This window comes from Carya illinoinensis, chromosome 11 (genome assembly GCF_018687715.1).
Source record: "Carya illinoinensis cultivar Pawnee chromosome 11, C.illinoinensisPawnee_v1, whole genome shotgun sequence".
Classification (NCBI taxonomy): domain Eukaryota; kingdom Viridiplantae; phylum Streptophyta; class Magnoliopsida; order Fagales; family Juglandaceae; genus Carya; species Carya illinoinensis.
Window position 1 is genome coordinate 2,136,248 of NC_056762.1, and position 14,803 is coordinate 2,151,050.

Sequence of the window (14,803 nt, forward strand, 5' to 3'; positions counted from 1 at the left end):
AACAAAATAACATAGAAAAAATAAAAAATTAGAAACAATGAAAAATCCCTAAAAATAAAAGATTAAGCCCTAAAAATATTATTACATACCGTCGAAATGAGAGAGACAGCTGCGTGAAGGGAGGACTGAGAGACAATTGAGAGAGGGTTGTCGATGCCGCTGCTTGAGCGAGGGTTGCGGCTGTTGAGGGAATTGAAGGCTAAGAGGAGTTGACAATAAGGACTGTGGTTGCTGAGGAGAAAAATGAATCTAATGGAGATCGATGAAGGGACAAAAGAAACATTACGAAGGGATGAGGGGGAGGGGAATTGGGCTGCAACCCAAGGATGTGAATGAAACGGCGCCATTTCTCCAATCCCATAAACGATGCCATTTCATTAAAGGAGCCTGCCACATCAACAACTGTAGCAACCGTTTGTGTGCTGTTTGCCCTTAGCGACTATATTCAGCGTTTTTGATATAAATTTTATTTGTTCCTAGGATTTTCACTCAAAAGCAATGGACATAATCAACGCAATGTCACTCATGCATCAGGATATTGGTCTAGAAATATGATCTCAGAGAACCAAATGATGAGTACAGATATGGTAGTACTTTGGATTATCCAAAGTTAAAGTTGAGCAGTGAAGATCATAATTAAGCTCGGATTACCAGCTGCATGCCTGCTATGAGGTCGAAGAAGTTTATTAATTATTATTATGCATGCCCCAGAGAGAGAGAGAGAGAGAGAGAGAGAGAGATTTATACAGACTTCTTACAGCACACAGTTTATTTATTACTGATAAATAGCAGACCCAAACTGCATTAACATAGTACATACGCGCCCAAGAGGAAGCTACACACAACTTAAATGCATGATCTTACAATAGCAATCCTTCAAACCATTAATTAACTAAAATTCACACTATGGATGATCTCCACCACACACATGCAGTACGCATATATCTATATATATAATAGAGAACATGATGATGATGGTACTCAAAAGTAAGTACCATATATATATGTATGCATATATTTTGTCATGCCTTAATCGGTGCAGCAGCGGTACATGAGGTACTTCTCCATAGGACGGCGACACTCTGCGCACACTATCCTCTCTGGGATTTCCCCAGTGATCCCACTAGGAAGGATAAGGCGGTTGCAGTGTTGCGGGCCGTGAAGCTTTCGTAGATACCCTTTGAATGCTTGGACAAAGCCATTATCCTCAGCATCATCTTTCCAGTTTCCGAAGTCTTCCATGGTTTTTAAGGCAATCTCTCCGTTGCCTCTGGCTATTATTTCTTCATGATCAGGTGATCCTCCGCACACTACTGCCCATCCTTTCTCGCTGCCATCAAAGCTAAGCATAGTCATGACCTCCTCCATTATAGGATCGTTTTCGGCAGTCTTGCCATTCTTCATTTTGGAGTATAACATACTCTCCAGTCGTGTCCAAAAGAACCATATGTATGTGGGGTCAGCCCAGAACCGACTAAGCTGCTCTGTATTGATTATTGAATTAGTTTTCTGCACCCTCTCCTTCGCATTGCTCTTTCCAACATAAAGAAGATCTAAATTGATATTAGCTGCCTGGGCAACATTTTTTGCTGAGGTTGTGAACTTCCGAATCCACTCGATGTCCTCACCTCCATACAAGCATATGATATAACTCCCTGTTGCCATCTGATTACGATAATTAGAGAAAGAATATTAATATATGCAACCATATGATACTGTAACTAGTCTTGAGTTACGCAAAACAAGCTCTTGCGTATACTCTTCCACGCACACATTTTAATCAATAACGTCATCAGAATTTTTGGTTTTTTATGGAGTAAAATTTACATGATACACACACGCACAGGTACAAATATATATAGGTGCATGCATGTGTGTGATGGTGTCCATATGCTTGCGTGACGATGGAGATACCGATTCTATGACTTTTGGATCGATGCCATTGATAAGTAGTGCAAGTCCCCAAATATCTGACTTCCATAAAGCTTCCTCTTTCTCAATACTAAAAGGGATGGCCAAAGGCCCCCAGATCCACATCATGTGGAGTGCATTAATAGAGGCCACCCTTCCTTGTGGATCCAAGGACACTAGAATCGACCTCTTGTTAAAATGCAACATTTCCTTGATATACTTAATAACTGCCGGTTCGATTGTCCAGGGATCAATCACACTATACCATCGCATCATTGACTGCAACTCCTGGAACTTTTTGACCTTCTCTTCATGATCTGCATGGGGACTTAACCTATCCACGACTGGGAGCCAGACCACTTCGTATTGCATCTGATCTGTCTTTCTCATCAGTGGGTCTTGGTACAAATGACCAAGAATTATAATTTCATCAAGGGGTATATCAAGATCCGATATGAGCAATAGCACATGCTTTCTCTGTAGTACTTCAATATTTACCTGTTTGTGCCAGCCAGCCAACAGGAGAACTCTTAAGACTTTTATTTATATAATTGCAAGTTAACATAATTAAAGTAATGTAGCTTACATTTAGTTAATTAATGAGAAATGGAGTTTCGAAAGCAAACCTTTTTCTCGGAGGAACCAAGCACCAGCTCTTCCTTGGGGTGTAGCAATGCCCTAAGAATCTTGGAATTGTCCTGGTGTAATGTCTCGAAAAGACGGATGAGAGTGTGTAAATATTCCAGATGTCTCTTCTCCTCTGCATCCCACAGTCGACTTTATATAGCCCATAATTATATAGAAAATAGAGAAATAAAATAGACAAAAATTAAACTTAAAATTGACAAAATAGTGACACTTCATGAGTATTTGTCCCACATGTTAGTAATGGACAAAGGAAATTGAGTGTCTTAAAAGTGCACCAATGACTCCTATTTATAGGCTATGAGACACTAGTTGGCAAGGGTCACAACCATTAACAATATAATGGTTGGTAAAAGACACAATCCTAAACAAGCGACACAACCTTTTGTGTTTTTTGTTACTTCCTTAACCATCATCCCCATGGCATCATCATGGAGATGGTGTCATTCCAAGGGGTATACCGTTTGGTGATCACATCCCTTAGAATTACATTTCCCACTTGATCAGATAAAACGTTGATGATCCAGTTGAGTAAACTTACCTTGATACCAATATGAGTTATCCACTGCTCAACTCTCATCTGTATACTCTTGTAGATCGGCATCAGAGTATGACAAGCCTTTATGTGCGAATGTTTTTAACATGTGGGACAAATTATGGGATCAATCACACTATGCTGTCACCAGTTATATTTACCCTTCCCTATATGTGCTTCCACTAAACACATATAACTAGTGATTTCATTTTACTAAAAATTTAGTCAACAACATCAATTCTCCTTGACTAGATCAATAATCAATATCGTTGTCACAATTGACTACTTCAGCTAAATACATAATACATGTATCGACCTGTGCGAATTTTCGTTAAGTACTTCCTCCTAAGGCTATTTCTGAGGCTTTTCCTAATAATCTTATCAGTGAATTTAGAAATGATTAATTAATTATTTGATTAATCAACCTGACTCTAATACCACTGTAGAAAAATGGAGAAACAAAATGGAGGAAAATTGAACGCGAAACTAGCAAAATGGTGACACTCCTGTGAGGGTATTTGTCCCACAAGTTGGTGATGGACATGGACAAAGGGAATTGGGTGCCTTGAATGTGCACCAATGACTACTAATTTATAGGCCATGAGACACTAGTTGACAAGGGTCACAACCATTAGTAATACAATGGTTGGTAAAAGACACAATCTTAAACAAGTGATAACCTATTGACTAAATCCAAATGTTGTATCTTTTGACACTTTCTTAACCATCACCCCATGAGAACCATCACCATAGAGAGGGTATCATTTAAAGGGATACACCATTTGATTATCACATCCCTTAGAAATTACAAATTAATTATCAGGTAGTACTACTTAAAAAAGATAACTTCAAGAATGAAGAATAATACGTTTTCCTTGCAATTGACTCAACTCAACCTCTTTAACAGTTTGATTATCTCAATCCAAATCTTGTAATTAAGCAAAAGAAAGGTGATAGTTTTCTAGCCTTGGTTCCACATTACCTGAAGCCCCGGTCTCTCAAAAATATGGCCGGCCACTAATTAAGAATATCATATTTTTCCAAAATCTTTGAACTGATTAGCTTGCCTATATTATATCATTCATAAGATATAGAGAAATAGATAATCAATGGCCCACCTATATGTTGTAAACAGAGAGCGAGTTGGCTCTGCAGATGCTCGTGTATACTGGTGACCTTGTGCGCCAAGCTTGATAGTTCCCATGCCACTGTGGTTAATGCAGTACTGTTCCTAAAACCAGCATAAAGATCATCAGTACTATGTTTATATATATATATATATATATGGCATACATAGAAAACAGGTGAATGATCAGCTTGATGTATTAAAAACTTGTAACCGCCAAGAAATTAATCCAAAGATGTAATCCACGTATTAATTCAAACATCAAAAGTAAGGATTCAAGAATAAAATTATGGCTGGGTACCATCCTCTTTGTTAAAAATAATAACAATAATAATAATAATCGAGCTTGGTGTATCTTGCACAACTTACTCCAGCCTCAAACCTATAAGGCTTGCAATCTGTGTAGAGCAAGCCACAATGCTTCGAATGGTCCAATAGGTAGCAGCTGGTAAATAAGAAGTGAAAGCCCTCACAGCTGGGGTGTCATCCGAAATGAACTGAGATGGAAGTTCCGTGAACTCAACAATGCATGTAGTTACATCAATTATGGCATTGATTAGTTTATCAAGTGCCTCAAACTGGGGTTTTAGAGAGCTGGAATACTCTATGATGTTGGGCAGCTGCTTGAGGAAAGCCACATATTTGGCAAGTGGATTTCTGGTGCAAAGTTGAGCAACGAGCCAGAATTCCCCATAATTCACCGCAAAGGCTGCTAGGGTTAGAACCACTTTTGAATCCCATGAAAAGCTCATGAGAGTGTTCAATAATCCCATTGTAGTTGCATGTGCATCTCCACCACCAGAGCACTTGCATGATAACTGGCATGAGTCAATATATAGAAGATGTTAGTTCCTATATATATATATATAATATACTCTTCATTTTAATAAGCCGACTCAGTTCCTATATTATATATATACTTCGCCAAGAACAGTACTTTTTGTGTAAAAACAAGAGTAGAACTAGAGAAAGTAATTAATTTTGGTTTTTTTTCTTTTTTTTTTTAATTTTATTTTTAACGAAGTTTATGTTGGAAAAGCACGCATTTGGTTGACCATACATGAACCAACAATTGTGTTGAGGGGGGCCAACATTTCTATTGTATGACATATTTTTGTAAAAAGTAATGTTAAATATATGGTATGTAAACTCTATGTACTCTATTTGAAAAAAAAAAGTAGACTCCACCTTTAAAAAATAATAAATTTTTTCATGAAGATCCTAGATTTATCTACTTTTTTCAAAGAGAGTGGGTGAGACTTGCACATGATTTTAGGACTGCAAACATCAATTATCTTATATAAATTAAAAAGAGATTGCAAAATTATAAAAACATAACTAAAAACTATTTTTCATATAAACTCATGCAAAAAATCTAGAGGTTATTAATTATATGATTTCAAAAAGTTTTGGGGGTCAGGTCTATGTTCTATATTTATAGAATTATGCATAAAATTTATGGTTATCATATGTGTTAGGAGGAATTTTCATCAGGGGCCTAAAGCTCATGCGAATAGGCCCATGCCCATCATGTATCTTGGGTCCCTTGAGTAAGGCTATCACCAGTCCAAGCCCGTGAGGGAATCCCCCCAACAACTCGGGGTGAACCTGTGTAGGTCTGAGTCTACCGCCCGTGGTGAGATGGGACGTTGTAGGAATGGCACGAGAAATCTCATTCAGAGGAAAGATAGATAAACACGTCAAGGAGAGGGGACGAAACTAAGCAGTAATACCAAAAGACAATGCCGCATTTAATGAAGACCCCAGATAGCCACGCTGCATTAAATGACTGATACCTGAAGAACACGCCGCATTAAAGACAGCATGGTAGTGGAGTCTCCTACGAGGTCTCCCTTTTCCCCATAACACAGGGTATGGCCTCTTGATTAGATGAGCTGAGTATAAAGGGACGCCCAGAGTTACGAGTTAGGGGGACCGATCCTTAATAGAAAATTGCTACTAGATTTCTACACTTTTCCTTTAAAGCATTTACTAGGACTGCAAACATCAATTATCTTATATAAATTAAAAAGAGATTGAAAAATTATAAAAACATAACTAAAAACTATTTTTCATATAAACTCATGCATAAAATCTAGAGGTTACTAATTATATGATTTCAAAAAGTTTTGGGGGTCAGGTCTATGTTCTATATTTATAGAATTATGCATAAAATTTATGGTTATCATATGTGTTAGGAGGAATTTTCATCAGGGGCCTAAAGCTCATGCGAATAGGCCCATGCCCATCATGTATGGGTCCCTTGAGTAAGGCTATCACCAGTCCAAGCCCGTGAGGGAATCCTCCCAACAAGTCGGGGTGAACCTGTGTGGGTCGGAGTCTACCACCCGTGGTGAGATGGGACGTTGTAGGAACGACACGAGAAATCTCAGTCAGAGGAAAGATAGATAAACATGTCAAGGAGAGGGGATGAAATTGAGCAGTAATACCAGAAGACAATGCCGCATTTAATGAAGACACCAGACAACCATGCTGCATTAAATGACTGATACCTGAAGAACACGCCGCATTAAAGACAGCATGGTAGTGGAGTCTCCTACGAGGTCTCCCTTTTCCCCAGAACACAGGATATGGCCTCCTGATTAGATGAGCTGAGTATAAAGGGACGCCCAGAGTTACGAGTTAGGGGGACCGATCCTTAATAGAAAATTGCTACTAGATTTCTACATTTTTCCTTTAAAGCATTACTAGGACTGCAAACATCAATTATCTTATATAAATTAAAAAGAGATTGAAAAATTATAAAAACATAACTAAAAACTATTTTTCATATAAACTCATGCATAAAATCTAGAGGTTATTAATTATATGATTTCAAAAAGTTTTGGGGGTCAGGTCTATGTTCTATATTTATAGAATTATGCATAAAATTTATGGTTATCATATGTGTTAGGAGGAATTTTCATCAGGGGCCTAAAGCTTATGCGAATCGGCCCATTCCCATCACGTATCTTGGGTCCCTTGAGTAAGGCTATCACCAGTCCAAGCCCGAAAGGGAATCCCCCCAACAACTCGGGGTGAACCTGTGTGGGTTGGAGTCTACCACCCGTGGTGAGATGGGATGTTGTAGGAACGGCACGAGAAATCTCAGTCAGAGGAAAGATAGATAAACACGTCAAGGAGAGGGGACGAAACTGAGCAGTAATACCAGAAGACAATGCCGCATTTAATGAAGACACCAGACAGCCACGCTGCATTAAATGACTGATACCTGAAGAACACGCTGCATTAAAGACAGCATGGTAGTGGAGTCTCCTAGGAGGTCTCCCTTTTCCCCAAAACACAGGGTATGGCCTCCTGATTAGATGAGCTGAGTATAAAGGGACGCCCAGAGTTATGAGTTAGGGGGACCGATCCTTAATAGAAAATTGCTACTAGATTTCTACATTTTTCCTTTAAAGCATTTACTAGGAGAAAAAGAATGACTTTAGGCATCGGAGGTTGCTCGGGCTACCAAGAGCCACCAATTTCCCTGTTGTAGGACACTAATCGAGTAAAGGCCCGTACTGCTAAGCAACCCTGCCCAAAGGTGTATGAAACACAACGTTAACAATTGGCGTCGTTTGTTGGATTAAACAATTTTTTAAGTCGAACTTGTCCTTTGAATGGTATGGAAACAAGGTTGGCTGCTATGAAGCAACACGTTAAAAGGCTAATTGATGAGGTGGATGTCATTCAGGAAGAAAATCAGGCCGTCAAGGATGACTTCTGTGAGTCGGTGCATCAGGAAGGCCCCAGGGCCCCAGTGCTGGCAAACACCAGGAATCTAGAAGGGAAGAGGAGGGTGACAATGCCCTGGAAGAAAGAAAGAGCATGCAAGATAAGCTGTGTAACCTCCAAGAAAAATATGAGGAGGTAATGAGAAAAATGGGGAGCTCGTCCACAGTAGATCAGCTACTGGTTAGCACCAGCTTGCCATATAGTGCAAAGGTGATGGCGATTTCGTTGCCACCAAAGTTCTGGATCCCACCCATGGAAATGTACGATGAGACTTGAGACTCGGTCGAGCACTTCGAGACCTTCAAGGCCCACATGACGTTGCATGGGTTTCCTAGAGAAGTGGTGTACAGAGCCTTCCCACTGACCCCAAAGGGACTTGCAAGAACCTAGTTCGGCTCCTTAGCGCCTAGTTCTATCGAGGTCTTTGATGAGCTGGCGCGCCTATTCCTCACCCATTCCATGGCCAGCCAAAGAAGGAGACACCCATCCACTTTCCTCCTCACCATCAAACAAAGAGAGGACTAGAACCTGAAAGCTTATCTTGCTAGGTATAATAAGGAGTGGATGACTGCGAAATACCAGAACAAAAAAATCATGCTGGCGGCACTGCTCGGAGGAGTCTGGCCTCGATCAGTGTTCATGATGGTGTTGGCAAAGAAGACCCACGCAACTCTCCGAGAATTCATGGATCAAGCGAACAACTTCATCAACGTTGAAGATACCTTCCATGCCCTAATCGAACCTAGACGACAGGAGATAGATGGGGTGCAAAAGAAGGGCAAGGCCTTGACCAATGGTCACACCCAGGAGAAGATGGAGCGTAAACAGTGGGAATTGGGGAGGGAAGAGCCTATTGTGAGAGGCCCACTGCATAGGCACGGTTGCTTGACATTCACCGTCACCAAGAAGGAGGAGCGGCTCACCTCGGAGGAACACGCTACTACACCCACCACCGAACTACCTCCCACAATACTAGACAATGCCAATGCCAGTATCCTCCTTTTCAGTAGCAGGAGCGACTGTGGAGGGGACGCTCCCTGGAAAGGAGCCATGCCAGGGAGTACCAGCAGAGGAGGCAGGAAAGCCCGAGGTGAAGGGACGTCAAGTGTGAACCATCACACCCTCCCCCTCAATAGATGCCTGCGAGAGAGATTTGCACCATCGTAAGAGGTTTTGTCTATGGAGGGGCAACTTCGTCTCGGAGGAAAGCCCATGCTAGAGAAGCCCAGTATCATGATGTCTACACAGACTCCTACTGCTTCATGAAGTACCTCAAAACTGAACTCGCTCTTATGATTTCCTTTGGAGAAGCCGATGAGGAAGGGGTGCTCTATCCGCATGATGACGCACTGGTAGTCACCATGCAGATCGCCAACTTCACAACCAAGAGAATCCTCATCGACAATGGCAGTTCCACTAACATTTTGTTCTGGGAGGCATTCACTCTCATGGGGATAGATGAAACTTAGCTCCAGTAGGCCCCAATGCCTCTCAAATGTTTCTTTGGGGAAATAGTCCAACCGACAGGGACAATCTCCTTGTTAGTCTTGGTGGGTAACCCGCCCTACATCGCCTCGGTCATGGTCGACTTCCTGATAGTGAAGGCTCCCTCCACTTACAATGCCATAATCGGCCGTCCAACGCTCAAAAAGCTGAGGGCCATCACCTCCACTTACTACTTGAAGGTTAAGTTCCCAACAGCCTAGGGAATCAAGGAGATTCTAGGAGAGAAAATTAAACCTCGACATGGGAATGCGACATGCAGGAGCTGAAGTCAACCACGAGAAGAGTAACGCCCAACATGAGCATGCGCCACTCATGAAGTCGCAACAAACTCTTGCCAAAATGTGAGCTATCCTGATTAGGAGAGAGAAGGAGGGGTATATGCTAAGAAGGAATGACAGTCGAGGCCCTTCACTTGCCTTTTTCCTTGATTTTGTTTCTGTAAATTTGGTTTTCTTGTCGGTTAACGAGGATGTTAAGTCTCTTCCAAGAAACTTGCAAAATTAGTCTCCAACCGCAATCACTTCAAACCTCCCCTGAGGCAACAAATCTCGTGCAGGAATGCTCCCTTGAGGGAATGAATGATCCTCACTCGAGGCAATGCACCTCGTGCGGGAAAGCTCCCCTGAGGGAATGAGCGAACCTCCCCCGAGGAAACAAACCTTGAGCGGGAATGCTCCCCAGCGCGGGAAAGCTCCCCTGAGGGAATACTCCCTTAAGGGAATTAACGATCCTTCCCCGAGGCAATGCACCTCGCACGGGAAAGCTACCCTAAGGGAATGCTCCCCTTAGGGAATAAATGAATCTCCCCCAAGGAAACACAACTCGCACAAGAATGCTCCCTTGAGGGAATGAACGAATCTCCCCTAAGTAAACACACCTCATGTGGGAATGCTCTTGGGAGAGGGAATGCTCTCCTAAGGGAATAAACTAACCTCCCTTGAGGAAACACACATTGCGTGGAAATGCTTCCCTAAGGGAATGAGCGAACCTCCTTTGAGGAAGCACACCTCACTCGGGGATGCTCCCCTGAGGAAATGAACAAACCTCCTTTGAGGAAGCATACAGGCAAGTGGGAATGTCTCCTAGTGCGAGAATGCTCCCATGAGGGAATGAACGAGCCTCATCCGAAGAAGCAAAGAAGAGGGTATGATTTAAGGCACGCCTGCCCCTCTCTCAATGGAATGGGGACAGTCCCAAGATTAATCTGAGCCCGCAAAGAGCTCGAAGTCTCACCGCGTCAAATCAACCAAGCAGGTTGGTAATTATCAAGTAAAGTATACATGTCTAGGTTCTAATTTTTGCAGAATGTACACGAAGGATTTGGGTGAGTCTGGCTAACCTGCCGCTCAGCCCCCATCATAGGGCGCCGAGATCAACTAAGCCTTGCTGGTTCTACATAACAAAGTGGAAGCCTTGTGCACAAGATCGTGGGGGAAATTATACTAGAAGGGGTCTCCCATATCGCTAAGTGTAAAGGGTCAAGCATACTCGGTGGGGTGCTATCGGAAAGGTTATCAATTCTCCAAGATACAAGGAAGCGTCGAAAGAAAGACAACAAAATAGGAAAATAGAGAAGAGTATTTTATTCATCAACTACCAAAACAATTACAACGGAAGGGCTATAGCATAACAGTCAGAAACCATGCAAAGAGAAACAAAGTCAAACACAGTTCAAAGGTCTGAGTGGGACTCGGCGGGCTACAGCACCATCAAAAGTAGGGCTCGGTGGGGTATGGTACCATCAGCAGAAAAAGGCAATGGCTCCCAGGGTCCAAACAACAATTTTAGAAAGGAACCATCCTAGAATGGAGGTTGGGAAGCACGACTCGAATCACCTCGAAGGGGGAATTCGACCAACCTGAACTCTATGGACTCCCTCGAAGAACAGAAGGCGATGAAGAGCTCGAGTTGAAGGGAAGACCCACCGCGATCTCTATGAAAGTCCCCCCCATGGCACGAGTGTCCTCTCTAGCTCTTTCCCAGGTCAGAGAGGAAGTGTCTAGGCTTGAGTAGACTCAAAATGCCCAGAATCTCCTTCTATAATTCAGTCGGGGAGGGAAGCCCTACTTTCTTGGGGTGCGGAGACAACTCGGGATATAATGAGGAACCGTGAACTGCACAAGGAGTTCTAAGGTAGAAAGACCCATTGAACAACCCGCCTGTGGGGTTGGGGGTACGAAGTTCTCCTAGTAATGAAGAACGACGCGACTTTCGGGAGGGCATCCACCAGAGGTTCAAAGGGATTGCCACACACATGTCTCTGCAAAAGCTCACCGTAGGACCCAGCATCACGAGGCCGGCCTTGAGCCAGAGTGCCCATTGAAGCCAAGAAGGGCGCATGGGGAATAGAGTTTCGGAATGCTTGAAAAGTAGGAGGAGAGTGTAGATGGTAGATAACAAAGAGGGAGATGCCTATATATAGGTTGGGAATGATGACTTGCTTCCCAAAACTCATGCTAAATGAATGTTTTGGGGGCTCCATCAGATCTGTAGTGAATCTCGCAGAAAAATCCCGTATAGATTTCATAGCATGCATGGGGAAACATTGCCCACACCATAATGGTAAAACAACCAACAGGCACGCAGTTAATGGCTAACTATTCAGAATCCTTCCAGATATGCAAAAGGGACATTAGTCATTAACTCATTCTCTTGGGAAGACTAAAAGATAGGCATGACAATAAAGACATAAAGACAAAATTTGAAGCGTCCCTGTAAAGAGGAAGACACTACGAGCAAACAATACAGAAACGATGTGAAAGGAGAAGTCAAAGTGGTGGAAGATGATCAAGGCATAAAGAAGTTTTGTTATTGTTCATTCATTAACAAAAAGCCACGCGACCTAGGGTACAATCAAAGACGACAAAAAAAAAAAAAAAAAAAAAAGAAGAACGACAGTAGAGGGGGTCAAGATGGGGAGGCTCTCAGCTCCTCTACGGGGCCCGAAGAGCCAGTCTCGGCAGAGTCTAACTCGTGCCAGGGCTAGCAGAGTGATCCTCAAGACTCCCTCCCCTCGAGCTGGTGATAACATTGCCCCTGTGAGGGAGACTGGTAGGATCACCATCCTCTGAGAGGAAAGCATCTAGAATCATCTCTCGCTCCAGCTCACCAGCATTGTTGAGGGCCGCGGGGTCAGGCTCAAAGTCCTTGAAATCCACTGCCCGCGGATGTGCCTAGAGAAGATGTTGCGACTCTTGGAGCTTACTCAGCGACTCTTGAGCCTTTAGGGCCCTATCTCTGGCCATGGTCAGCTCTGCCTCCAAGCATCTCCGCACTTTCCTCTCCTGCTCCATCGCAGGCTGAAGGCTACACACCTCATCTTTGGCGGCCTCCTAGCCTCCCATAACATGCTCAACCAACACTTTAACTCCTTGCGTGGATTTTGGGGTTAGAAAGGAAGGACAGCAGACTTAAAAAGCAAGAAGAGAAGAGATGAAATGTAGGATGCAAGATGGATAAAGAAAGAGAAACCTCAGAAAGAAGCTTCTACAGCTGCTCCACCTCACAGTCTATAGCATGGTCCTCCCGCAAGACCTCGCCTGCCCGTTCGAGAGAAACAGCTTCACCTACCATCTGGCCTGAAGAATGCCTCTCTCCTATTGGGGGCCCGACCAACACATGCTCGCCAAGCCCACAACCTGGAGAAGCAAAGGTACCCTCGATCACCCATAAGGCAGGGTAGGTTACGGCGGACGGGCCACCCTCGTCCTCGTATCTGCCATCATCCCTCTCCAGGGGACTCCGACGAGATGGGAGGTTGTAGGAACGACACATGAAATCTCAGTTGGAGGAAAGATAGAGAAACATGCCAATGAGAGGAGATGGAACTGAGCAGTAATACTAGAAGACCACACCGCATTAAATGTCTGACACTTGAAGACGACGTTGCATTAAAGACAACATGGTGGTGAAATCTCCAAGGAGGCCTCCCTTTTCCTCAGAATGTATGGAATGGCCTCCTGACTAGAGGAGCCGAGTATAAAGGGATGCCCAGAATTACGAGGTAGGGGGACTAATCCTTAATAGAAAATTGCTATTAGATTTCTACATTTTTCCTTTGAAGCGTTTACCTAGAGAAAAAGACTAACTTAGGCATCGAAAGCTCCCTGGGCTACCAAGGGCCACCCCTTTTCCCTATTGCAGAACACCAATCGAGCGAAGGCCCGAACTGCTGAGCAACCAGTCCCAAAGACATACGAAACATGACGTTAATAATATGATTTAAAATAAAATAAAATAAAAAAATTGGGAGGCCATGGCCCCCCTTGGTACAACGTTGCCACTTCATGGTTCATGCTTGTTGATCGAAAACTAAAGGAATGTGGAGATTTTGTATAATATGTAAAGGTAAATCACTATCAGAAATATGGTCTTTTTCTAAAGGAGAAATTCACAGTAAAGAGCAGATTTTTTGTGAGAAAAATCATTTTTTTCACAAAATCTCGTAGTGAGATACTCGTGACGTAAAACTTACAAGCTCGATTATTAATATATATTTAATGAGGATATCTTGACTGGGGCGTAGAATAAAAATGATCACCTCGCAAGAGATTTTGTATATAAGGAAAGCCAATGCTTCAAGAATGTCATCAAAGTCAGGCGCCGGGACAGTCTTATCCTCCGTATCCACATGTTCTAGTGTGCCCTATTATACACGTACAAAGACAACAAGAAACATGCTTAATTATCTTAAACATTATAATTTGGTTGCAAGTAAAGTATATATAGCATCAATAAATGCAGAGAGAGATTAAGAATTAATTAATTATATATACGTTGAGAACGGCATCAAGGCTTGGAGTGGCACGGCGAAAGATGTCCCGAATGATATGGAGAATGGGCTTGACATCAACTTCACGACCATCAGGAGAATGGGTTGCATGAATTTGCTTCATAAATGCATTATCATCGGATAATGCGAACATCCTACGGTCAAAATCTTTTATCATAGTTTGCCTCGTTTTACGAGGTGCTGCTGGCTGTGGGATGCTGGCCATATATAGAATAAGGAAGGAAGGCAGGCAGGCCGGGGGAGAGTACTAATATTTGGTTTATATGTGTGGTTTTTGACGTACGCGCCCAGTGTTGGGCATACGTATTTATAAGAAATAGAAGAGGCAGGCCATGGGGAATAAAGCAATTTATAGTTGGTCAGGAACATATGTACCTTGCTTGTGAGTGGAGTCCAAACAATGCTAAATCCACGCTACTTTCGATTACATGCACGCAAAGAAAGCTGTTTATTTATAATTAATTATTTTCTTCAAAAATATTATTTCTTATCAAAACTAATCTATTTTCATCTTCAATAAATATTATGGTTGTAAATAGTTTGTTAT

The 14,803-nt window shown here is 42.6% G+C and overlaps 1 protein-coding gene across 2 annotated transcripts; it reads right to left on the reverse strand.

The window, feature by feature from the left end:
* Positions 1 to 748: 748 nt before the first annotated feature.
* On the reverse strand, positions 749 to 14,545 carry LOC122280357 (protein SIEVE ELEMENT OCCLUSION B-like). 2 transcript variants are annotated; one of them, XM_043091215.1, is made up of 7 exons: positions 14,240 to 14,545; positions 14,005 to 14,109; positions 4,587 to 5,035; positions 4,210 to 4,316; positions 2,538 to 2,671; positions 1,915 to 2,409; positions 749 to 1,665 (listed from the first exon to the last, which is right to left on the reverse strand). In XM_043091215.1, the coding sequence occupies exons 1-7, from the start codon at positions 14,459 to 14,461 to the stop codon at positions 1,030 to 1,032; spliced, it is 2,148 nt and encodes a 715-aa protein (XP_042947149.1). In that variant the 5' UTR covers positions 14,462 to 14,545; the 3' UTR covers positions 749 to 1,029. The 2 variants fall into 2 exon arrangements, with proteins under 2 accessions (XP_042947149.1, XP_042947148.1); XM_043091214.1 differs by having other exon boundaries at positions 4,210 to 4,322.
* Between the last annotated feature and the right edge of the window lie 258 nt (positions 14,546 to 14,803).

What these genes read in the sequence shown, in the direction of transcription:
- LOC122280357 (XM_043091214.1), bottom strand. Translation starts at nt 14,461, where the DNA reads ATGGCCAGCATCCCACAGCCAGCAGCACCTCGTAAAACGAGGCAAACT. An exon ending in CTTATAGGTTTGAGGCTGGA is followed by an intron (nt 4,323 to 4,586) that starts GTAAGTTGTGCA and finishes TGCTGGTTTTAG; the next exon opens with GAACAGTACTGCATTAACCA. An exon ending in TTGGTTCCTCCGAGAAAAAG is followed by an intron (nt 2,410 to 2,537) that starts GTTTGCTTTCGA and finishes TGGCACAAACAG; the next exon opens with GTAAATATTGAAGTACTACA.